Source organism: Micrasema longulum, unplaced genomic scaffold (assembly GCF_059751315.1).
Source record: "Micrasema longulum isolate JH-2025_06_02 unplaced genomic scaffold, ASM5975131v1 h1tg000663l, whole genome shotgun sequence".
Lineage (NCBI taxonomy): Eukaryota > Metazoa > Arthropoda > Insecta > Trichoptera > Brachycentridae > Micrasema > Micrasema longulum.
Window position 1 is genome coordinate 386,517 of NW_028277859.1, and position 27,080 is coordinate 413,596.

A 27,080-nucleotide genomic window follows, 5' to 3' on the forward strand; every position below is an offset into this window, starting at 1 on the left:
TTATTACATTCATTTTACAAAAAATAATAAATAATCATACTCTGTTATTGATAATAATATTTTTTACATCTTTTAAAAAGTTTGTCTGAGTCTTTTGTTTAGTTTTGTCTGGTAGTTTATTGTTTAATTTCAGTCCCTGGTTTATTAGTCTCGACTGCCCTTGTCTCGTTTTAGAAGGTTGTATTTGATATTTTTCTGATATTCTCGTATTGTATCCATGTTTGCTACATTATTTTCAAGTTTAAGTTCTGCATGTACAATTACATCAGTGGCTAATTTATGGATAAATTTTAATGATTCTAGTTGAAAGGGTTCAGTTTTATTTAATTGCTTACTTTGTTTGAAAAGTTCTCTAGTTGCTGTTAAATAGGGAAGGTCATATACTAACTTTAATATTTTATTTTGCTGTCTTTGTAGTCTGTTTATGTCATTTTGATATCCGGTTCCCCATAGTTATTGCATATAACATATTTTAGTGTTTACATAGGCTTCATACATTATAATTTTTTCCGTTTTTGGTAATGTCGACTTGATAATGTAGCCACTTTGGTAATTAAATTTCTGATATGAATTTTCCATCGTGTCGTGTCGTCAATATAAGTAACTCCAGTCCCGTTTACAATTTTTAGATCATAAATAAAAAAAAAATATTGAAGTCAAAACATAATAAAAATGATGTGCATAAAGTGTAAAGAAGTTTCACTATTTTAAATTGCATTCATAATTGCATTCTGGTTATTCTCGTATGGTATAAGGCAGAATGATTGAAGTTAACACAGAATTGTGATTATTAACGAATATCGTGAGGTGACAGACAATAAGGAAGTTTTGGTATTTTTAAAATAATTTTTTTATTTGTTAGTAGACTACCAGACAAATCCAAAATGTGAAAAATAAATATGTATCGTATTATCAGCGTTACGAATTTTTAAAGTTTTGAAAGTTTGAAATTACTCCGCCTGTGACGTCATAAGTTCTCTACGGTGAGTTCTGCTAATTGTGAATTGGCTTTCTGTAAATCAGAAATTTATCAAAACACTATCATAGGTTGATTCACAAGAAGTCGTGACATCATTTAATATTTTTCTATGCATTTTCGAGAATCTTTGCTTAACAATTAAATTCTCAAATTTTTATCGCGTGTAAGAAAATATTTGAAATATCCAATTTCCCGTAGCACTAAATTTCATCGTCATATTTCATGTTTATTGCGGCTAAATTAACGTTTTTCGCACACCAATCCAATGATAAGATCGCGAATTCATTTATAGTGGTTTTACAATCAAATAGAAAAGGAGTAACCATTTAATTATTTTGTATTCTACGAAAGTTAAAAACCTTTTTTGTATTATTTGCTTACGTAACCTCGAAAACAATCGGCTGTTAATAATTTATTTTTCTTTTAATAACATTTATATCATCATCATTCCCTTTCCGAACCTAATGCTGCATAGAGCACTGCATTGCTCGTATATCAATTGCAGCGTATCTTTATCATTTTTGTTACATGAATTGATTGGTGATTAGTCTGACGCTTCAGGTACCAGTCAAGGGACTATGAAATATTTTGGTGTGAAAACACTCTTTTAAATGGATATTTCATATCAACCATGTCGAGAATCGAACCCGAGACCTCTTTATGGATGGTAGGCAAACGCGCTGACCATTACACCAGAAGGCCGACTTTATATTCGAAGCACTAACTTTGTGGTTATTCATAATAATAAATTAAACAAAAAACAACTTTGTTTTTTACCACTTATGTTTTTAGTTTGGAAGGTTTAAAATAAGCTTGAATAGATTTCAAAACGGTCGGTAGAAAAAATAAGTGATTTAAAACAAATTTTGTTGTTTACATATTTTATTAATCTACTGTTGTTAATAATAGTTTTTTGCAATTTGTGTGTTCAGGCGGATAAAGAATACAGTTCTGTATGTGAAATAGAGCCAAAACCCCGAACGAGAGTTTTTGACTCGATGGCTGCTCTGTGGAGTAAGTAGTTAACGCATTCGTCTACCATTCTCGAGGACCTGGGTTTTTACAATTTTTTTATTACTTGTATAAAACATGGAATGTAATTACAAACCAGCAGAGAAAAATAAAATAATTAAACGTTAAAAATATTGCATCGGCCGGGAATCGAACCCGGGCCGCCCGCGTGGCAGGCGAGCATTCTACCACTGAACCACCGATGCTTGAAAGACGATGCCGAAAACCGTTAACTGTACATTTATTTTTAAGAAGTATTTAAAACACTCACTCGTGAAAAGTGAATGTAAACACCTTAAAACTACCGAAGTATGTACACAGGTGAGACGCTACACTACACGTACATAATAAAAAACTGCACAGTTATAATAGGAAAATTGTTGTGAAATGTTAGTAAAACAGTAATTTCTTAAAAAGTTATAAATCTGTTTTCCTAATCTAGAACTGTAGTTGTTATAAATTAGTTGCATTCACAATTTTGTAGTTTAAAATGACTTAAAAGGAATACATTTGAAAAGCCTGGGTCAGTATTTCAATAGGAAGTTTCAATAAAGTTATTTTCACAATAGAATAGTTATCTATGAATTAAAATGATAAAATTCCCATTAAATTTAATATAGATTTAAATACAGAAAGATAGATTAAGAAACTACTTGATCAAAGAAATTACTTAGAGATTTTAAAAACAAATATACAAATTTTCGTACGTATAACTCGGTTTTACTTTATAGACAATTGAATTAACTCTTTTAACTTCCCATTGTATTCGGGAATTGGCACCTGAAACAAAACAAAAAAATAAATAGCTGCAATTTGTGTACGAATGCAATGCCCTATGACCCACTGAGTTGGGATAGGAAAATTGTAATGATGATCTAGTTTTTGAACTATCAAAACAAAAAACCGAAAACCTTTTAAAAAAACGAATTTTTCAACTTTTTTTTTGTCAACTTGTTAAAATTTATCTTCATGCTATTTTTTTTTCCAGTCCTTTTTTGTCTTGAATAAGTGGTTTTGTATCATTATGCAAGTTTTGTTTCCGCAGTATTGCTTGGAATGATAGTTCTGTGTTTACACTTGGAGAAGTATCGGGCACAACCTTGTTAAAGCTGCTGTTAGTGGTAGGTACATTTGTATTGGAGACAAAATACTACCATGACAGCTTCCCGTGTGGGTTATCATTAATAAATAGTTTTCCTCCGCGGGAAGTATTATAACTTTACTTATTACAAGCGAAACTCCATTCATAATTTTAATGCACTCCAAATAATGTTTTTTTTTCAAAATGCTATGTGGCAAAAAAAAGTTCACAGTTCAAAGTTCTTATTATTAAATTTTTTGTCGTAGCTTTAATTTTCTTTATTGTATTTTTTTCAGTTGTGCCTTTATGTATTATAAGAATATGTGTTTGCCATTTTTTGAATGTACTAAGTCCGTTAGTAAATAAATAAATATTAAAGTGTATTATTTTTTTATTTGCAAAAAGCACGAATAATAAACTTATTGATGCCATTAATTCACTGTTGTCTTATTGATACGAATAGTCACGTCGTTATGTTAATAAATCTTTAATATTTGCTGATTTTTGACGTTTACCTAAAAAAAATATCAAAACAAAATACAAACTTAAAATGATTAAAAAGTTATTGAAATCAAACATCGACAAAGTCTATTTTTTTCTTCTTATAATAATTTTCTTTTTTGATTTTTACAATAAATGTCATAAATATAAAATAAACTATCACATAAACTACAAAAACACCTGAAAAACCATCGCCTGTGTAATACATAAAAAAACATTTAAGGCTCCTGGAAGAATACTATAGGTATAAAAAAATAATGAAATGATTTGTTTAGAGCGTTTAGAGTGGGTATTGAAAGGGGTTTCTCGTTACTTGAACGATGAGATAGCTCATGCTGTGATAGAGGTCAGAAGAGCTTTCTCAGATAAAGTTATAGAATGTGAATGTTTCTTCTATGCCTGATAGTTGCCTGCGGTATTAAGGTTTATAGTAAAATTTGCTAAGATTAAATATAAAAAATACAAACATGCTGCAATCATTTCAACTTATTGAGCAGTTCAGAATTAACCTCTGGGTAATAACCAAGGAGTTACAAAAGTAAGTTTAATAATCTGGACGTTGGACGTTTAAATATAAATGAAAAAAAATCATAAAAATAAACTTTTAAACGTCAAATGTTTTGGTCCATGATTTAAAAATTCAATCCAAACTCAAATAATTTAACTATATCAAATTATTATCCTTCAGAAATGCCTTGAACTGTGCTACTACTAGGTAAATAATTCGCAAGTAAAATTAGTTATCAAGTATACTTAATATTTTTTTATTGAATCGAGGCAGTCCTCGGGTAGCATAATGAAGCAAAAGTAAAAAAAATATTGACTTATACTTGTAAATGTAAAGCCAATCTTCTTAATACAATAATAATACCAAGTACCCAGTATAGTTTTGTACCACTTTACAAGAAATATAATACGTATAAAAATCAGGTGCTGCAGTTTGAGATTTAAAATATCAACGTATCTAACAACAGTCACGTAACGGCATTTTTTACCGTGGGATTGCGTATTTACCGTGAATGAAGTATACAAGAGGTTTTTGTGTCTTCAAGGATCTTTTCCGCAGTCGCCTTAGCTTTTCGACCCAAAACTAAAGTTGAACGATAACACTTTATCAGTCTTCAATCGTGCCTCACTACGAGCGGACGTTTACTTATAGTAAAAATCTAAATATACAATTCAATTTTATCTAGTGTAAAAATAATAATGTCTTTTGAAACCATCGCGCGGCTTGCGTTTGTTATCTGCGCAGTCGCAGTGAGTGGGGTAGTTCGGGGAAAGCCGTTTTCAGACGTCCCTGGGTTCGGGAGGAATCTTATCATTAGGAATCTGCCCTCAATCCCCGAGTTTCAGAGTAACTTGTATGAAGTTTATATGGAGCCCTTTGTATACGTACGTATTTATTAACTTATATTTTCAAAATGCATTACAAAAGATTTGAATTAAAACAGTGTTCAAAATAGAAAATAAGTTTAGTGAATCTGAAACCTCAGTTTAAATGTTTACAGCATTATTTTTTTTTATCATTAAACTAAAAAGATATTCGTTTAATAATAATAATATCTAATAAATAAAAAAATGCATTGACAAAATTTGATTAAACTCACATAATTAAATTACACCCTACAACAAAGATGGAGAGCATTTTAGAGAAGGAAATATGGAAGTCTAGGCATTTAGAGGGGTTATGAACTGTCATTGGCGGGTTTAAGTTTCTTTTATCATTTTTTAGTTGTTCCGTCTGTTGATTAAAGTAAAGTTAAAAAACTCAAACCTTTATATACGTGGGTGAGATATATATGACTGAATTATTTCATCTGCATACTAGGTGACGCCAGAAAACATTTTTTAATTTTTATAATTCTTCTTGGACCAGTTGCTTCAATCAACAATATTTTGAGTCTATGCAAATAAATACTGAACTTTTTCCCCTAGAGAGTTATCAAAACTAACTTACAACGACAAAGATTCAGATAATAGGGAAACTTAACTTTTTTTTACATTTTTAAAGTAATAAAGGTCTATGAAACTGTCTAGTAATTTATTTTTTTTGATAATTATTATTGGCATAAAAAATATTTTTTAATTTGTAATTTTGAATTCCCGCAAAAACGGTCATTCCATAGACCACACCCCTAATATATCACGATTCATGTTTATTTGTTCCTGGCCATTGAAATTTGTTTTGAAAATTATCGCGAATCTTGACGTTACAACAACCAAGGCCAAACACGACGCGTTCTTCTAACAACATATTTTTATTAAATTTATTTTTTACATTTATGTATGAAAACATTTATCTACAATATCCATATTGATTTTGGATAAACAATTAATTATTTAAATTCCATTAAAAATATTTTTATCGGTATTCGTAGTATGTGATATTTCCCTATTGGAGATAAAATGGACCTAATGAAGATTTTTTTTTGCAATAAAAACGTAATACATGCAAAAAATCATTTACCTAAAATATGTATGTAGTATTTTGATGAGATTTTTTTCATACACTTATCGTATTGTTTGGTTCATAAAAATTTTTTTTCTTCAAAATGTGGATGATGTTATTAGAATTGAGTTCTGTCGCAAAATATATACCGAGACTGGTTAGTAGTTGATTGTTTAGTAATACCCTATGCACCATTCGGTATTAAAAAGAGAACTATATGTTACATAGTCCTTTAAAATATTTTTTATTTTAACAGTTGTGGAATATTAAAAAAATGATGGTGTAAAAAAAAAATTACCCTTTCAAACATTTATTGTTTAAAAGAAAACTTTATTTTTAGCTTGCATCACACCTATGCCTACGCAAAAACGTTTTTATATCTCAGAATTTTATTAATTATATCGAGCTTTTGTATTCTTTGAAATCCGGTTACAGCGAGTTTGAAATATTCAATCACGTATCTCCTAAAGTTTTTTCGATCTATCGCTTTAATATTTAATTACCCGCTTCCCAAAATAATCTTATTTAAGTGGCAAATAGTGTTCATCAATTACGGCATATACCAAGCTAGCATCATCGTCTTTCCTATTCCGCACCTAATGGTGCATAGTGCACTTCATTGGAAAATGATCACGGCTGTTATATGGAGGTTCCTGTCCAGAGACTATGACTAATAAAGTGTAAAAAGTTTTTAAAGTAAATATTTCAAGTCAAACATGTCGGGAATAGAATCTGAAACTTCTTGCGAGATAGGCAGCGGCGGAAAAGCTATACATGAAGGTGCTGGATATGAGACAACTGTACCCAAAATAAGCTCTTTCACATTTCTAGTCAAACAATAAGGAGAGATCTCAGCAAAATGTTCGTACGAGGTTTTCCCAGAGCACGAATTATGTCATTCCCAAAACCCGTATGACTTTTGCTCAGACATCTCTCCTTTATCGCACCGTGAGTGTTCAATATTTTGTAAGAGCGTATTATGCTCTCAAAGACAAAAACTATTTTCAAAAAAGGAATTAAGGACTGAATTTTCCTTAGTGGGAAACTCCTTGATGATTTTCCGAGTATTTGGGTTTACTGTTTACCATATTGATGTGCCATATATTTGTTTTTTTAATTGTTATTATTATTGCTGTGTTTCTGATCCTATAAAATATTTGTGATGATATACTCATGAGTCTGTGTCAACTTATTGAACGTCCCAATTCAACACAGGACTTTTAGTCCAATGGAGTTGGGACTTATGTCTCAAATAAGGTGTAATAAACTGTCGTTAAGTGAATAAATAAATAAGTAAATAAATAAAATTAATTTTATAATTATATTTCAAAACAAATTATGATAATATCTAAACGAAGAAGAAAGAATTATTAGGGAAAGTGGAAGTGGCTTTTGTTCTTTTAAAGCGTTTAATTCCAGTATTAGTCTCCAAACATTTGGACATACTTAATATAACATTTACTGATAAAATCGTGGACTTGCGTCCGAGCAAAAATATATTAGGGAAGGTATGCCTGAGAGTACGCAGTCCATAAGAGTACGCACTGTTTTTTATTTATTTTATTTTATTGTGACTATTATTACTATAATTATTGATAAAAATTTTAAAAAACTTATTACTTCTACGAAACTTTATTAATAATCTAGTAAAATTATATTCTATTGTATAAATTGCATCTGTCTTAAATTAAATTTTATTAAAATTAATCTTATGTAAATTCTTATAAACTGCTTTAATAACATAATGAAAACTAAATGTTGGTCTTTATACAATTTTTAATTTTTCTTTTGTGACTATTGGTGTTCACATATAATTGGTGAAAGATGTTTAGTGTTATTATTTTTTATTTTTAAAATTGTATTTATATTGTGATATCTTTTACTGTTTGTGAACTGAAAATAAATAAATTAATTACAAATAATATTTTAAAATATATTTAATAACAGGATTTGTAAATTGTGTCGAAATCAACGAATACATTGCAAAGTCCTCTTAGAAAAAAATATTTAAATATTAACTGCTTATTAAAAATAAAACAATAATTACCGAATTCACAGAATAATACGAAAAATTAAACATTCAATAATAATTCTTTTTTTAAATAAATACTGGGTTGTGGTCCCGTGGTAGTGTCGCGCACATTAGAACTCCCGCCTATCACAACTTAACTCTTATTTTCTAGAGCATTTATTTTTTATTTCCAAAAAAGGCCCTTAAAATGAATACAAAAAGATACAAAAACTCAAATATTTATTTTAAGAATATTGGATCAAAACAAAATGCTATAGAATCATCGATAACGAATACAATTTTAAACAAGTGGTTTACAAACAATCAAACATATTGAAAAGTCACCAATGTTTTGAGTTTGTCCAAATTTTTGTAGACAAGGACTGAATTCAACCCCCTAGGAAGCTGTTAATATTAACATATTACAACAGATATGAAGAAAATTTTGCAGAAGGGAATGTTGAAGTTTAAGTATCCACAGGGCTTATGATCATTCATTGGCTGGTTTGAGTGGCCTTTTTACACAGTGTGTAACATTCAATGTAAGCAAATATAGACACTGGACAATGTAGGCATATAGGCAGAGTGGTAAATGTTACACAGTGAGTAAAGTGGCCACATAAACTGGCTAATGAAAGGTCATAAGCCATGTGGACGTCTAGACTTCTATTTTCCCTGCTGCAAGATGTTCTTCATGTCTTTTTAAATATGTTGATATTGAAAAGTAATTTTAAGAAGTCCGTGTCTAGACGTTCAGTGAGTGCAATAGAACCAGCATCCTGGTTGAGTGATTTTGACTCGATGACTACTCTCAAATAAAAATCACAAAAAAAAATCGTGTTGAAATAAGCCTGCCTCATAGTGTAGTGGTTGGCACATTCGCCTACAGTGTTTGAGGTTCTAGGTTTGGTAGGGTCGTAATAAAATTTGAAATATTTGTTTTGAAGGTGGTTTAAATCTGCTATATTTCACTGTTCCCGGATTGGCACCTGAAGAGTTAGAATAGTCATCATACCTTCACGTAACCGATGATCTAGGTACGCCACATCTGGTGTACTAATGCAGTGCCTTTTGCACAATAGGGTGCGGATAGGGGTAAGAAGTATTTATAATAGGGGGGATTTTATTGATAAAGAAAATTTAAGTAGCGATAGTAAGGTACATCAAAAAATATATTTAGCTTCCATACACAGATTCGGTATTATCCCAATTTCAACATGAATCATAACTTAGACAATAAAAAAACTGTTTTGTAAATGATTCGCTGGTAAATATTTAGCTGTAAACAAAGATTAGAAATAAGATAAAATTAATCGTAAACTAATAAAAAATAAAAATACACGTTTTTAGAGTTAAAAATACAAATAAAAAACGCGTTTTCATTGGAAATTCTCATAAAAAACTAGTTTTTTATTTTTATTGTACCAATGATAATTTAATTGTCTACCTTCATCAAAATCGAACCTACAAAAAAGGGATACGAATGGTTTACGCCCAGCAACAGTTTTTTTCAATACCGATGTACAGATCATAAAATTGTTAATTGAACCTGGAAATATTTGTTATCCTTTTGGAGGCCAAGGTAAAACATTATAAACTCACATACATGAAATTTTTATGCAAGACGTGACCTCAGAGGCAGGTCAAATTATTATGGTGTCCAATGATCATATCAGCAATGTTAAAACTAAAAACGTGTGTTTTATCTCATTTATTTGCCTCACGATTTCTGCGAAAGAAGTGATGGCGATGTGATTACGTAATATCAATAAATATTGGCTTTAGGGTTGATGGCCGAGGATTCTACTACTTATTTTATACAGTAAACAATAAATAACTTAATGTCATTTAAAAGGAATGCTCCGCGCTATTGTATTGTGTAAGTGCTCGATACATTTTTACAGTTGAAAATTATGATAAACGCTCTGTGACAATAACTGCTCTAATTCTATTCATACATATTTTCCAAAATTCCGTGAGACTCGTATAAACAAAAATTATAATATGAAGGCGTGTACATAAATATTATTTTACTGCTGCTAACAGAAAAGTTCGTTTACCTTAAGGTTAGTTACAAAAAAAGTGTAATTGTTACGTTTTCGTCAAAACGGGCAAAATTGCTTGGCGTAAAAAATAGATTGTCTACCTTTTGCATCAAATTAAGTTACATGGAACATTAATACCTGGATGCGGTGGGATTGAGTAGTTTGTGGCTGGATGAACCACCGGTGGATGAAGGTTCTCCTATCCTACCCATCCTGTGATTTCCCAACTTCCAATGTTTGTTTATTCTCCTCGTCTCTATGGCCATGGGTAGCTACGGTTGCTTTGAGAACAATTTTTCATATCCATATCTACCAACATCAACAAGCACATTTTTTTTCTTGATAATTTCTGTCAACAACCGTATGAATGATATTTTATCGGCCCGCATTAGATCGTCCTTTAATCATTTGCCCGCATCCGCACACCTTTACATTTTCTGACCGCCGCGCCGCCACATTCATCTTTATATTTTCGAACAGCTATAGTGAAAGTGCTGTGTTCACCGAAAAGAGAAACACTATCCAGAAGCCAGGACTTGGAGATAGCATCCGGATTCCTGTCCCTGACCCCCTTTCCTGATTTTCCAAAAGCAGGATTTTGTCTGCTGTAGTTTGTTTGGCCGCATACCGTTCTTGCCCCCATCGCGCAAATGCATATCTTCTTTCCCCGTATGTATAAAATGTAAAATATATAAAAAATGTATAATTCCTTAAAAGGTAAATAAATTCGGGAACTTGCTATTGCACTGGCCCGACAGTGCCAGTGGTATAAAACATTGTTAAATGAGTTTCGAGAACTAATTTAGTTTCGTATAATAGTTATTAATTTATAAAGAAATATAACTATTAATTTATGTCGTGGTTTATTGGTAAGCGCGTATGCTACAACAGTCATTGCAAAAAACGTGTTTTCAAATATACCAAAAATATAGGGACAGATATTGTAGTTTTCCACATAATCTTGATTACAATTACAAAAAACAATGTTTATGGCATTTGCAAAAAAAAAATGAAAATTTGTAAAAATTTCCTGAAATTGTCATTGATTTTAAAAATAGTAATTTGTTTGAAAACAACGTGATCGTTAAAATTTCAAAATATAATACAAATTACAGAATTTCTGTTTAGATTATCGAAAAACTGCTTAGTAGTCAAAGGGTTAATATCGCAGTGTGTTAAACTAGCGTGGGGAATTTATACCGTTCCTCACTCGGCAGATAAAGTCAGATAAAGTCAGTACATTTACGCAACAGAGAGGGCAATCTACAGGGATTATGACACGTCATTGGTTTAAGTGATTACTTTACACTCTGAGCAACATTCATCATTCCCTTTCCACACCGAATGGTGCATAGGGCGGTGGATTGGTACACCAATTGCAGCATATCTCGATCAATTTTGTAACATAAAGGTAAGGTGATCAGTCTTACGCCTTAGGTACCAGTCCAGGGACTTTGAAATATTTTAGTGTGAAAACACCCTTTTCAATAGATGTTTCATATCAACCATGTCGGGACCAACGTTAAACTCTTATAATAGATTATAATAATAAAAATACGTATAAAGTTTTATTCCACATTTATATTTTTTACCAGTGACCGCGTTTTGCCTGACCATGTCGGAACAGTTTGACGATGTACACGTATTTTGGTTTATTTAATTTTACAATACGCCCAAGGGGCATTTACAAAATATATTTTTTGAGGCATCTAGAAACCAAAAAATAATACCGCAATGCAAAATCAAAAGTAAAACTTTGCGTAGTAAAAAAAATAAAAAAAATATGGATATAGTGTAACAAAGATTATAAGTTATGTAGGTATTAAAATATGGATTGACATTCTTTTAATAAAAAACAGTAAATAGGAAAAATGTTAGAATTAAAATTATTATTTTAATTAAAATGCAGTTCCATCAAGAAATGTCAGTAGAAAAACTTAATCTATCTTATAATAGAGTTTAGATCATATAACATAGGTCAGAAAATGGTACAAGGTCTAATACATTATTTTGTAAATTTTGGGACATTTTATTGGCGGTTTTAAACGGGGGACCTGGAATTTAAAATTGCTTGTAAGCATATGTAGCACGTAGATGATAACGGCACCCTGACAGAAAGGTCCAGTTGTACAGTTGTTTTGCCGGCCAATAGCGCATATAGAACTGCATCTTTTTAAACTTTTATTGTTAATTTGAGCCCTCGAGCCCTTGAGGTGATTTCCACAAAAAATGGCGTTGTGTAAATTATCCAACTTTACATATTTATATGCAAACATGCAGGTTAGATAGTAATTTTTGTTGGCTTTAAATATCTATTTAAAGAAATTAATATAATTGTATGCAAAAAGAACGTATTTAAAATATTTTTTTAAAGATTCAGTTAATTTGAAACTACATTCAATGCTACAACATTTTTAAGATTCATTAATATGTGTTTATTTTATGTGTTAGCTTCCTAAGGAATGTACGTATGTAGATACTTAACCATTCACTAATGATAATTTCTTTACTACTTAAAAATAACACATCACTATTATATTTTGTTGTAATTAATGATGATCATTTTCTTCATAATTATTAAGACCACGGATTGAGAGGCTGATGACTTATTGCTGACTTAATCATCAAAATGAACGTCATGATCTTTTGATTTATTCGTTTTAATAAATAAGATTTTATGACGCATTAAAAAAGAAAGTTAAAAAATGTATTTCGCATTTTCAGTTAAAACAAGAAAGGCATTAAAATTATGAAAAAAAATTAAATGCATTGATAAGACATTGTGCCATTCGCTAATATGATGTAATTTCGCAATAGCTTTTTTATTCGTTAAACATGATACCTATCAGTATTTTTCTAGATATTTCTAGAATAGGTTCTATTGATTAATTATTCTTTTTTTAGAGATTTAATTAATTGAATATGCTCATAAATATTACGTAGAATATGAAAGAAGTCACGATAAGTTCAAGCATAGATTTAATATAAATGCAATTATTGCATCAATATTATCATGTTGGCTTGATGACGTAAATGCGTTTTAATGCACAATGCATATTTTAAGATTTCCTCTCTAGGAAGTCTATCTAAATTTGTTGCAACAGAGAGAAAAAATATTTTTATGAAGAAAATATGAAAGTCTAGGCATTTACAGGGATTATGACCTGTCATTGGCTAGTTTAAGTAACCACTTTACAAACTGTGTAACATCCAACATTATACCCCATGGGTAAACATCAAAATTTCTTCCGTCACCGCACGAATTGAGAATCTTGAGAGTTTTTGCAAATTGTCAATAAATTAGTAATAAATACATAACTATGTTCGGGTTAAGGGTAACATAATATGAAGGGCTACGTAAAAATACAAAAAAAATCATGTGATTCCGAAATTTGGGAAAATTATCGTCAGTAAGCGCTTGAAAATTAATTCATGTACTCGTATCTTATTAAAATGTCAATTTATCGACACTTAAAAACCAAAGTTAATTTTAAATTCAAATATAGTTTATTGGGGTTTAATAAAATTAACTGTTTTGAAGGGTTTCTATAGTAAATAGACGAACTATAACTATAATTTTCATGTTTTTTTAAAGGTGCATTTATAAAATCAAAATATTTTTCGGATTATTATGTACATAAAAGTATTTTTTAAATAATTTGGACACTTTGAGGCAAATATACATACTTTTGGATATAAATTTTCATATTTCGTCGTTTGAAAGAAATTGTTTTACAGCAATTAACTCGTCAAGTATAGTGTACAATAAATATTTATTTATTCATTCAAAATTACACTAGTTGAAATATTAATGAACTTATTAGCGCTTTTTAGGCTATGCCCGTGTCAAGCCATAATAATTAACAATAATGCACAGTAAAATTAATTAGATATAATTATACTGACATGTGATGCAATAGAATAAAAATCTAGAAAAAAAAGGTATAAGTAACAAATAATAAAGTCCAAAAAATTCAATAAAAAAAGACAATCAGATATAAATTATACAAATTTAAATTCATACATAATCAAATATACAAAATAATGTTATTGTTAAAATCAAGAAAATAATAGTAAAATATAGTAGTGTAAAAAAAAAACAAAATAAGTGTATCATTGAAATCAATAGAAAAAATATATATATTTAAAAACATAATTGAAATGATAATTGAGATACGTTTTCTAGAAACTCACTCAATACTATAGTAAGAAATAGGAGTAATAAATAATATGCCAAATAAGAGTATGTATTAAATTAAATAATATGCAAAATAAGAGTATGTATTAAATTAAATAATACAAAAATACATAGTGAAAAAATATAAAAATATCTAGTTACATAAAAATCAAATAAAAGTAAAAGTATAGAAAAAAAGGAGATTTGTAAATTTTTGTTAATTGCTTATCTCGAACTTTAAACAAATTGACAACCTCGTCCCTAATAATGACATTATGTTTTATTTACTCAAACTATTTGTGATAAATAAACATTGAATTCCAATAATTTATTTTTAGATGAATTTGGCGTTTTTTCTATGTACAATTCACGTCATTTACGAATAATTTGTTTGGTTAGACGGCTAACTGTAAAAACTGGCGTCGTGGGTTCGATTCCCGCCAGTTGCAAGAAAGAAATTCATGATTTGGGACTGGGTGTTGAGGTGTATTTTTCATAACTTCCTTCCATATCCTCTCTTTCCATCTGCTGACAACCCTCTAAAATAGAGGATTAGCGGATATTTGTTTTAAAAAAAAAAAAAACACTTATAAATTTAACACCATCAATAATATAATAACAATTTGAAAATATTTATTTTACAGCATGAAGTTTGCGTGTTTATAATACCTAGTAGGTATCTGCAACAATATTTAACAAATAAATGATGCATCAAAAATGACCCTATAATATTAAAATCTGTCATAATAATAAATAATGCGCATTTATTACAATGATTGGAAATAAAATTATCCTACATTAACATAATGCTATTCTGCTATGAGATTCAATAAATTGTGTATTTTTTCTTTATTTAATTAATCTGTTTTTGTTTTGTGTAAATGGGATAAAATGAACATAACAATACGTATTTATTCTCCCTTGAGTTACACATTTTGTATTGATTATAATATTGAAAAAAAATAGAAAAAAACAACCTTCAAAAACAAATTTTACGAGAAAATAAACGATAAACACTAATTTATTTCAGTAAATAAATAATACATAAAACGTTAATTATTAACGAAAACTGGGTTCGGGTTCCGTGGCTAGTGTTAGTAATCATGAACATCAACTACAACTTAGTTTATATTTTCTTTTTCTATCTTCAGTTTTTAACTCATTGGAAAACGTTTCAGAAATTAATATATTTTGGTAAATTACTTAACCCAAATATTAATTTTTTTCATAAAAAATGATATTAATGTTCTGTATTTTATTCAACATGTAATAAATACCTACACTTCAAACGTTACCTTCGTTTCTTATGTCATTTCCAACTGGGGTAGGAGCTCCCCAAAGAAAATCTTGCATATGTATTTATATGCAAACACATAAACTTAATTAATGTTTGGTAATTTTAAAATATTAAAAACACTGATTTTCTATTATCGTAGATTCTATTAGATTTTTTCTGGAATTTTTAGTAAAAAAAAATATTTTTGAAATGAAATCATTTGTTTTGTGGCCCAAAAAATTAAAAAAAGAAAAAAAAAACACGCAATGTTACATCAATCAAACAACTCGGTAGTCAGATGGCAGAAGGGTCCATCTGTATTTTTTTCTGTGTTTTAGTTTTCAAAAGTTTTATTAAATATTTTGGTAAATACACATAGAAAAAAAACAGCTTTATTTAGAATGTTAATTTATTTTTTCAAAATAACACTAATATATTTAAGTTTGTGGATCGAAGTCTTGAAATTGAGTCTTATTTCAGCTCTCCTGAACATTTTTGAAAATTACAGATGGTCCCTTCTGCCATCTGACTACCGAACTAATGGGTTATATTTAGAACAGGTAAATATCAAATGGTTACAATTTGATACACTTGAAATTTGCCGTTATAAAAAGGAATGTAAAAAATAAGATAGGTGGAACTTTGAATTGCAAAAAGAGAAATGCACTACTTAGGATCCGGTCCAGAGAAATATTACATGTAGGTTGTATTAATAGATGAAAGTCGGCTTTGAAAGACAATGTAAAAAGATAATTAAAGTTTAAGAAAGTGTAGAGATGTAACTCATAATAATATTGCCCTGTCAATAAGTTTGATACTGCATAAAGCATTTGTTGTTTTTCTGAGAAGTTAATTAGCAGAAAGATGTTACCCATGACCTCAAACCATGCCATGCCAAGTTCGATTATTCTAGTCTAAAAAATCATGATTGAGATTTTGAATGTGTCATCGTTCTGACTCGTCATGTTTGTATTATATACAATATAATATTATATTATAGATAATGTGTTAAAACATCTTTTTCTGCATTCTACTGGCCCATAGAACGGGCCAGTAGAATGTTCGGGTGAATCATAGAAAAATGTAATATATGGCTGGTTTTCACTTATATTTTTATTTATGGATGTACGTACATTGTTCAATAATTAAACAAAATAACATTTAAAAAGTAAACAATTATAAGAATTCTAAAATCGTATTTTCACGAAATACGAAAATTAAAGGATACATACATAATTAAAGTTACCTTTCTAATTTTAAGACTCTTAGATAGGATGAAACATATCAATCGAGTTTTTATACACACGTTAGTAAATATGTGCTTAATTTAATGAAATTTTCATTTGAAGCACTAACTTTGAGGTTATTGGCTAACGTTTAAATAAGTATGAAACACCTTTGTTTTCACAGCATATTATTTATTTATACCGACCGGTTTCAAAACTACACAAGCTTTATATTAGTTGAGTATACCTCGATAAAGTTTGTAGAAAAAATAAGTGGTTTTAAAATAAAGTAGTTTTATATTTATTCTATTTTAAAAAGTTTTATTTTACAAATTAGAATATCGATGTATATTATTTTAGAGTCTTCCAAATGGATAAAGTTCAGTTGGTTGGGTTGCATAAAAAAAAGTTAAAAGAAGTTTAAAGTAAATGTTTTCATCCAAATGGGTGGAATAGTATAGAATAGCATGAAAGGAGCAGATACACATTCTTTGAAAAAATAAATAAATAAAAATAAAAAATAAATGCATACTGCAAATAAATCATATTTTCGTAATTTCAGCATATGTTAATTTGGTTTTTCTTTTATTTTTCTTTTCTTTTCTTGTTATGGTCATGTCATACCAAATATATGCGCTATAAACTTTCTAATAATTAAAAAAAGGAATGGCCCACGCTCAGACGCTGTAATCTTTGTGGGCATTTTTTTCTAATTCATGTTATAGCTTAATTTGTCCATAAGGACAATTAGTAAGTTCTCAAAATATAAAATTGCTATTAAGAAATGGATAGTGGAGGTGGGTTGCGCACGAATCGATGAGTGGATCAAGCCAAATATGTAAAATGTATGCAGTGTTTATGAATTTTATTAATTAGTCTGTATAGATTGGTTATGTTTTTTATGAAAATTTTTATTTTTTATTTTTTATTGTTTATTGTGTTAATTATAATTAGGTTAATTGGTTTAATTACGTTTTTTTAATTGTTATTATTTTGTTGATTTTGTTAACTTTGTAAAAAAGCTAATCTTAGGCATGTTTCACATTTTGTAAAATGTTTCCCTCGGCACGGGACACCCCAGTGAGGGAACATTATTCTGTATAAAAAAGAGAATTCAAACAATAAAAAAGTATAAATAAAATAAATTAACAAATTACAACAGGGATGGAGAATACCTTAAATAGGGGAATATGGAAATTTTAAGATTTTTTTTTCTAAAGTGTTTTTTGTAATTATACTTCTATGTAAATAATATGTGTATGGAAAAATAAACAAATAAAAAATTAAAACAATATTTTGGGATATTTTTTATAAAGCAAACCATTTTGAGGAATGCCCAACAATGATTTATTTATGTATTTACAGACTATACAGTCCATTTGTTCAATATATATATTTTATAACTTTAAACTTATTTTTTTAGTGGAACTAGCCTTAAAGTTCTCAATGATATTATTAAATGAATAATCTTAGAATCAAGCAATTTGATGTTTGTTTTGCAACGGCTTTATCCAAAGACCCATAGTTTTCAATTTTATAAAACAAGTATAAAAAAATATTTTTTTGTACTCCGCATCACAAAGTTGTTTTACCGGCAGGACATTACACAATTCAAATAAATACACACCTTCACTTATTTGTATTGCCTCGCGTATCTCGTTTTTTCTTTGACCTATAAATATTTTCTCTTTCAGGAGACCTCTAGACCTCCACTCCAGGCCTTGGCAGTTATAGGAGGAGATGCTGAGGGGACAGGTGGAGAGCTGCTCCTCTCCCAATGGGGACCCGGGGGGCCTGTTCTGATAGAGGGCAACGTCACGGGCCTGAACTCTGGCCTGCACGGTCTACACATCACCCAAAGAGGAGACATGCGAAAGGGTTGTGACTCTACAGGACGTCACTTTAATCCCTACTTGGTAAGGAATAATGACACGCATATAAAAGCCAGGCGGATGAAGGATAGTGTTCTGAGTGTGAATTAGAATCAGAAATCTGGATGAGTATTTTCGACTCGATGGATCTCAAAAGTCCTGAATAAGGAAATCGACTGGAGATAAGTCCGCCTCGTTATGGAGTGGTTGGCACGTTCGGTTACTATTCTTGAGGCTCTGGGTTTGATTCCTGGTGGGTGGACGTAAATTATTTATTTTAAAGGTTGTTTAAACTGCAATATATTTTTAATTGTTCCTGAAGCGTAGACTTACCTTCATGTAGTAGATCGAAATACGCAGCATTTGGTTTACAAATGCAGAGCCCCATGCATCACTGAGTGCGGAAAAGGGAATATGAAGATGATATTATAAATGAAATTAATCAGTCGGGAAAATTTATTAGAGAAATATTATTGACCAATTTAATAATCAATGTGTTCATTGAAAATTGACACCAGTTTTAAACTATCATTTATAATTTTACTACCGTCTACCTTACAGTGCAGTGATTAGGGCGATTAGCTATCACTCTACATGAGAGAGTGCGGGTATTATCCTTTGCTCTACCCGACCGAGTTTCTCCAGGGTATGCTTGGCTACAACAGTTTAGAGACTAGAAGTAATGTGTATTTGACTACACATTTTTATCGATTGTTGCGCGGTATGATCGATCATTCTGAGATTATGATGAGCATTGGGTTTGTATGTTCCTGATAATTACCTAAGACAGCGTCAGCATAGATTGTTTCATATTCCAATATACAGGACCATCCTGCTTATGGTTAAGCGTCTTGGAAGGGCTACCGCTGATCAACATCGCTCTGGATATTGATCTGTTCCATGTATCCGAATGGGTTTTCCGGAGCAGGATTCTCCTACTACTTTGACATGAGTCTGTTTCGTGTATTTTTTTCTTTTTTATAATATGTACGTATTGAATATATGTTCGTAATGTATATGTTATATTTAAAATAAATTAATTGAATTGAATTGAATCACTGAATGTTAGGAAAATCCAGAAGCGAATATACATAATATATTATAATGAACTAGAAACGATCTAAAATGTATCTTCTCTTTAAGACCATCCAAATATTAAAAATCCTTAATTCACTCTTCGATGCGTCTAAACTACTGAGATCTATAAAATTAAATATCCCAACAAAAAACTAAATAGAAACCTATTCATATTCTTAACGGTAGGGGTCATTGCTACGCCAGCTCCTGACGTCGCTACCACCTGTGAAGATCTATTGTGACGGGTCCCCGTGAATTGTTCTCACCCTCCAATCTCAGGTCTATAAAGAGCCTGGCTACTGTATCTACTGTAAGTATCGGGCTATTAGGTAGGGGGCGAGATCTTTAAGATCCTCAGGATCAACTAGGAAGGGGGGAGGGGGCGCAGGGGGTGCTCGCCCTCATTTATTGATTGATCGATTTCGGATAATTTTCATAGCGCCATTTTTGTGAAAAATCCCCTCAAGGGCTTTTTTTTTTTTTTTTTTTTTATATGGGAGTTGCTTTATTATTTACCTTGCTTATGATATACAAGGTTTATATTTCAAAAAGTGGATTTTTCTGCTATTAAATATCTTTAAATTTATCTAAACTATTGGGATCAGGAGGGATATATTAATGTGGGCTAATCAGGAACTTCTCAGCATTTGCTCACGTGGAGAGGAAACCACTTAAAACTCTTCAGGAGAAGCCGGCCTGTTGGCAGTAGTCAACAGGCCTTCCGTTCCACTAGAGGAGTGCTCGGCCCCCTCAAGGGCTGCACTGCAGAACCTACATCTAGCAGCTTCGGAGAGGTTGATTATAGCAAGGTGTTTGTTCAATCTGCAGTGCCCTGTAAGAGCTCTAGTGATAACTTTCAATCGAATTAGGCTGGGCTTTACGAAAGCAAAGTATTGCGAGTACCCCTTTATCAGTACCGTTGCATGGTGCTGATCAGGTACTTTTCACCTTCATGTAACAGATGATCCAGATATGTATGTACTTGTATGCAGTATGTATTTTATGTATCTTTGTGGAGCTTCTAAATAAAATAAAATATGGATCACTGATTACGCATGATGATGATGCTGATGTTTACACATGAAGGGTTATTCAGAATATCCGAAAATTTTGTGTTGTTATTAATATTCAACTCGTGTGTGGCGTGAAATACAAAATATTTTACATGAATTTAAGGGTTTCATCGTTTTGTCTTGAATGAGACAATGTTTTCATAAAATGTAGGTATGTAGTTTACAATAACGCTGATTTGTTAAGAGTGTTATTGAATTATTTTAGTTTAACTGTTAATGTTACAAAATTTTGTGTTCTTACCTCCTTACTTATAGAAATATAATTTAACTTTGTTACAATGCGATATTCATTTATCGAATACATTTATCCCTAAGACAAAAATCCAGCCCTTGACAGATGTTTCGTAGATGTTTAACAATTTCTATCTACAATATTATTATCTTCATTAAAAAGTAACAGACGACGCGACTTAGATATTAGATTATGTGCTCGTTTTAGTAGCGTGTGAATATATGATACGGATGTTTAATAAGACTCTAATGATTAGATATCTAGTCAGATGGTTGCAATTAGAAAAACCAGTAGACTGCTAACTTGCTCTGTCAGATTATTGAATAATAATGATAGTCGAGTTTACTTCTGTAACCGGGAACTTGGCAACAAATCAAGTAAATTAGAAACAGGTTGCACAGATGTCACTTATTACTGTAAAATATTTATTAATATAAATGTAGGAACACGATTTTAATAGATTTATTGTATGATAAATGATAAGCAACAGTAAGTGGCGCTTAATAGAACATCATCCAGATCTTAAATAATGTATAACATGTAAGTTTTATTCGATATTGCTCATTATTACAGCCATTTCCAATAGAAATTCACTTCCCAGCAGACAAGGTATTACATTTAAAGTTCAGGAAACATGTGTCATTTATAATGAGGAACTTCAGCCCTACGGGAAATTGGATACAAAAAATGTTTTCTTACGCGGGGTAAAAATTAGAGCATTAAATTGTACTACAAAGTTTCTTGAAAATGTACAGAAAAAATAATAAAAAATACTTTGATAAAAACGCACTACTTTAAATGACGTCACTGGTTCATGTGAATCAACCTATGATCTGAGAGCTATGGAAGATTTCCGGTCTGCTTGTCGCTTCTGGACCAATAGGAAGAACTGATGAGAATAAGCGGAAATTAACCTTTGACGTTACACGCGGAGTTATTTCAGAAATAAAAAACTTTGAAAAATCGTAGCGCCGATAATACGATATATAAAAATTAAAAAAAATTGTTTTGACTTAGTTTAACAGTCTATTAAGAAATAAAAAATTCAAAAAAAAACACTGAACTTCCTCATTGTTAAAATATTATTTCTATTATTCTTATGTTTTATCATACTATTTACAACTTGAAAAGTATTTTACATCGATTCATTCAAAAACCGTGTATTTTAAAATGTTTAAATCAGTTATATAGATTATGCTGGTGGTATAAGTCTATTAAATACATAGAAATTTTAAAAAATGCAACTTATACTTTAAAAAAAATAAATCCTATATGTGTTACAATGAGGATGTTCAGAGGTTTTTTTAAAAAAGTAATTTGATAATATACTATTTTTCCTAAGCCAATTTATAAAAAATAATTATTTGTCGAACTATCAGCGCTACGATTTTTTAAAGTTTTGTGTTTTTGAAATTATCTCGCGTGTGACGTCTTAATTCTGCTGATTAGTCAGTTGACCTACCGTAAATCGGAAATCTATCACAACTCTCTTATCATTGGTTGATTTGGAAGAACTAGTAGCAAAGAAAATATTTGAATAACTTGAAACACAACATTAAACAATATGTGTTTTAAGTTCCTGCCTCTCATTTGACAAATTTTCAAACTTCTGCCGATAAAGGAAATAGAACAAAAGTGATACTTACTGTCGCGAAACTTGGATTCAGCAACAAACACAATGGCCGCACTGCACTTGTCGGTAATTATCGACGAGATAAAAAATTCTTATTGATAAGTGTTGTAAACATTTGTGATTGAGCAACAAATATTTTTTTTTAAAGTTTTAAATTCATTATTCGTATTATTATTATTCCATAGTTCTCCATTCACATAAAATATATTCCATTAAATTTAACCCAAATGCAAAAATTGGAAAATCAATTTACCTTTTGCTCCTTGAAAATGCGAATTTGCCATTTATATTTGTAATAATCACTATCACGAATGAATGTAAATATTCCATAATATTTATATACACCGTATAACACTTAAATATATTGACATCATTATGCACAATACACTACAAAACACGCCTATTCACTTTTAATTGCAAGTAACGTGTTATTATATTAAAAATCATATGAATAACATTGGCGGTCTTTGAAAACCACCGAATAACAAAATATTTCACAACGTATAAAAATATAGTTAGTCATTTATTGTCACACAACTATTCCGCTCATTCACCGAAATGTATAAACACACTCGATTCTTACCGTTATCAAGATAAATTATTACAGAAAACCTAAAACATTTTTACCTTTTCGTCAAATAACTTCGATTCATTAAGTATTTTTTAAGATTGAATTATTTAATTAGATAAGAAGCGATTACACCGATAGTTTCTTTTTAACCTTAATAGAGCATATGGCACTATTTGTGCAACTACAATTTACAACAATATTGTAGAGTTACTTAATCATTTAATCAGTGTATATTGACGTAAAAACAGTTGTTCATTAAACTTGCCAGGAATAAAATTAGATACTTCGTATATGGCACTAACGATACCTAATTTAACTTTATTAATACACCTGCGGTGATATTTTGAATCTTCTCTACCCCTTAGAGAGTGGTTGATTTGGGGATATTTAATTTTTACAGGCTACTTGCTTCATATAATGGCCACACTGATGATTAAACATCAAATGTGATTTATAAAACTGTTTAAAAAACGGAAAAAAACTCATACAGTTTGGTTAATTCAACCTAATTTAGTGTTTTAGATAATGTTTAAGGTCGCAATAATGTTTTAAATGAAAATTGTCATGTTTGATTTCACATGTTCATTTTTACTTGACGCTTAATCATCAGTGTGGCCAGATATCAAGCGATGTGTAAACGCATGCAAAAAAAATCCCTAAATTAATCCCTCTCAATCAGAAGATTGAGAATACTACGCCAGGATGCGAAAACTTGGTAGTTTGATGCTGGTGCATTTAGTAACAAATTATAACTAAAATATTGTTTTTTTAGCATCATCACGGCGGACCAAGAGACACCGTGCGTCACGTCGGTGACCTCGGAAACGTCAGAGCAGGTAGTGATGGTGTAGCCAGGATAAGGATCCTGGATACCCTCATCTCCCTGGCTGGTCCCAGGGGGATTGTGGGACGCTCCATAGTCCTCAGTGAGAACGAGGATGATCTTGGCAGAGCAGGGTCAGAGACCAGCGCTATTGACGGCTCTTCTGGGAAACCAGTAATGTGCGGGTTCATCGGGTACTTATAAATGATATAAAATAAGCTGCAGAGAGAAAAATGTATGTGACTTGTATCAAATGAGAACTTTTGGTGCCAACAAAAATGGTATTTTTATACGATTTTTAATTATAGGGAAACATCTATACGATGTGCTAATTTTATAAATATATATAAATATTTTAATTTTCAATATAAACAGGTTAAAAAATATCAAAAGCGTATTAAAATTACATTTACATAATACAAGTTAAAAAAGCAGAAAAAATATTTCAATAGTATTACAAATTACATATACTAGCAAAAACGGTATAATATTAAAAGTAATATGTTCAAGATGCGCATTCTCTGGATAAACTAAAATTATTGATTCAAAGTACTTCTGGAAAAAATAATTTTTAAACTCGCACGTCCTATTGCTATATTTTGAAATTGATGCTTTAATTTTTTGTGGCAATTTACTAAATTCTTTGAAACCTATGTATTGTAAAAATCTAGTACCAAACTTCGTAGACTTCACAGATCCAATATAAATATTATTTTTTGATCGAGTACTGTACTGATGAATGTCTCTATTAAAAGCGAGCTTTATGTTACTGTGCATTGAGTCGAAAGTTGTATTAATGATACCTAGTGCTAGTTATCTCAAAATAGGAAAGCATGCTAAAAGGCATGATTTTTGTTTAATTATTTTGCACACATTAGTAGTGGATATAAATGGATTGTACTTATATGGCCATTTCTCAAATAAGTGCCTTTATAATAAAAGGAAGCGCAGATTTTATAAAACAAATAGGCAAAAGTGACGTCTCAAGTAAAAATGTGAGTGGGATTTCAAAATTATAAAAAAATCGTGGTGGCGTTAAGAAACGTAACATTTTAAACACATATTTTGCTTAGTTAATAAAGAACTCAAATTTTCTCTTTCAGAGCATTTAAATTCATTCAAATTTTCAATGACCTTTGTTTATATGTATGTGACAGAATTTTTTAAATTAAAATACTCATGTGTGTCTACTAACGGAAACGAGATTTGTATGTTTACTTGGTTCACTGACAAGCATTGACACATTAACATAGGCTTATTAAACATTCGAACGTATTGTATATGATTAATATTTATAACAAATAAAATTAAATTTGTCACTGTTTAATACATTAGTTGACGTTAGATTTTATTTTTATTATAATATTTAGCAATATTATTATAGTTTTGTACATTATGATTGTGTAAGAACGATAAATTTGATCAAATGATTAAACTAATTTGTAAATAATCATTAAATGTTTTTATATTTACCTACCTGATGTATTTTTCAATTGTATGTACAAAAAATAAACTTTTCATACCGGTAAAGTGTTATGATTTCAATAATGTAAAAGGAAATCTAACTGTATTTCAAATCGTAGGTACCTAGGTAAGTTTAATGACTTTAAAAGTAAGCCACACCTTCACAGATCACACATAATTATAGTTCAATCATATTGTTACATAATGTCATAAAGTCGGCATATTTGAAATATGCTAATTTGAGATTAAGTTTTATTCATGTGATTGATTTTAATTTCAGTAATTTGCAACGCATATTCTAAATTGCATAATAAATACCTTAAAAAATAATACGTTTATGACATTTTGTATTTTTATGCAACCCTATTGGTAAACTTGAGAACTAAATTATGTGTGTATTTAAAAAGAGGTATTCTACGCAGACTTTTAGGAATATAACATGAATGAGTTCATACGACATTTTGAATAAGCACCCGCAGTCACCTGTTGATTTTCTTACAATTATTTAGCACATTGTAGTTTCTAAACTAAAAATTGTCAGTCAGCGCCATCTATGAGTGTAGTGTCGACGTCAACTAACCGCGTAAAACTTCCGATAAAATTGCAATTAATTAATCTAATTCTTGTTTTACGGTTAAAAGATCATTGATAATAGTTATTTGAGAGTGTTTGTGATAGCTTTTCCAGAATTAAACTTTGCTCAACAATTTCAATAATAAGGTAAGATTTTTCACCAATGTTACACCTTATCAATGAAGGTAGGCGTTTTTTTTTTCATTTTCAAGGTGCATGACTTGTGTTTTGTAAACAAAAGCATTGTTTAAAAAGTTCAAAAAGGTTGTTTCTAGTTTCCTTTAGAATTGTAGGTATCGATTTAACAGTCTTCATTAGAAAAAGCCAGAGTATTGATTAAAAAAAATATATACCTATTGGGAATATTAGGTAGGTACTGAAGTATTTTGACATCTAAAATACGAAAAAAGTATGCATTCAAGTGGCACGTGAATTCTAAATAATTATTGCAAAATATGATTACATTTTATGGCTGTATGCACAATAATTAGGTACTAATTTGTTTGGGGTTCAAAATCGATAAAATTGATGAATTAATTTCAAGAATAACTTTATTTGGCTTTTTGCTAAGCTAAGTGTGTAAAGTAATCGCTTAACCCAGCCAATGACAGATCATTGAAAGATCAAGCCTTTCAAATGCCCAGACCTGCAATCCTACAAATGTTCCCAATTCTTTTGTAAGCGCGAGGTAAGTTCCCTCCTTTTTTAAAGTTTAGTTATGTGATTTAAGAGGGTATAAATTAATTCATTGTTTAGTATACATAAATATTTTTTTTTTATATAACTTAATTTGTAACAATTAAAATAATATTTTAACATTCGAAAGCATTTTACGTACCTACGTAGATTATGCAAATATTTGATATTGAAATGTACTCTTAAAAAAGTAGATCATTGCCATTCAATATAATCTAATGTCGATACCTGGGAGGTTATTTGTTAATAATAATATATCAATAATCATAATACACCCATGTTTAATTGGATAACATGGTTTCGTTATGTGT

The 27,080-nt window shown here is 30.1% G+C and overlaps 2 protein-coding genes and 1 non-coding gene across 6 annotated transcripts in view; 2 read left to right on the top strand and 1 right to left on the bottom strand.

The window, feature by feature from the left end:
- Positions 1 to 2,125: 2,125 nt before the first annotated feature.
- On the bottom strand, positions 2,126 to 2,196 carry TRNAG-GCC (transfer RNA glycine (anticodon GCC)). The gene has a single exon. It is a non-coding gene; the product is annotated as a tRNA-Gly (tRNA).
- A 2,513-nt stretch (positions 2,197 to 4,709) lies between these two features.
- On the top strand, positions 4,710 to 25,566 carry LOC148279832 (superoxide dismutase [Cu-Zn]-like). The gene is made up of 3 exons (XM_088229331.1): positions 4,710 to 4,964; positions 18,451 to 18,672; positions 23,986 to 25,566. The coding sequence occupies exons 1-3, from the start codon at positions 4,779 to 4,781 to the stop codon at positions 24,238 to 24,240; spliced, it is 663 nt and encodes a 220-aa protein (XP_088085457.1). The 5' UTR covers positions 4,710 to 4,778; the 3' UTR covers positions 24,241 to 25,566.
- A 472-nt stretch (positions 25,567 to 26,038) lies between these two features.
- LOC148279833 (superoxide dismutase [Cu-Zn]-like) overlaps positions 26,039 to 27,080 on the top strand; it is a 50,820-nt gene continuing 49,778 nt past the window's right edge. For 2 of the 4 annotated variants that reach the window (XM_088229320.1, XM_088229326.1), the window contains exon 1: positions 26,040 to 26,220. The gene's annotated coding sequence lies outside the window, so the exon portion shown is untranslated. Of the gene's footprint in view, positions 26,221 to 27,080 lie in introns of all 4 variants that reach the window. The other 2 variants (XM_088229324.1, XM_088229322.1) reach the window with 2 other exon arrangements.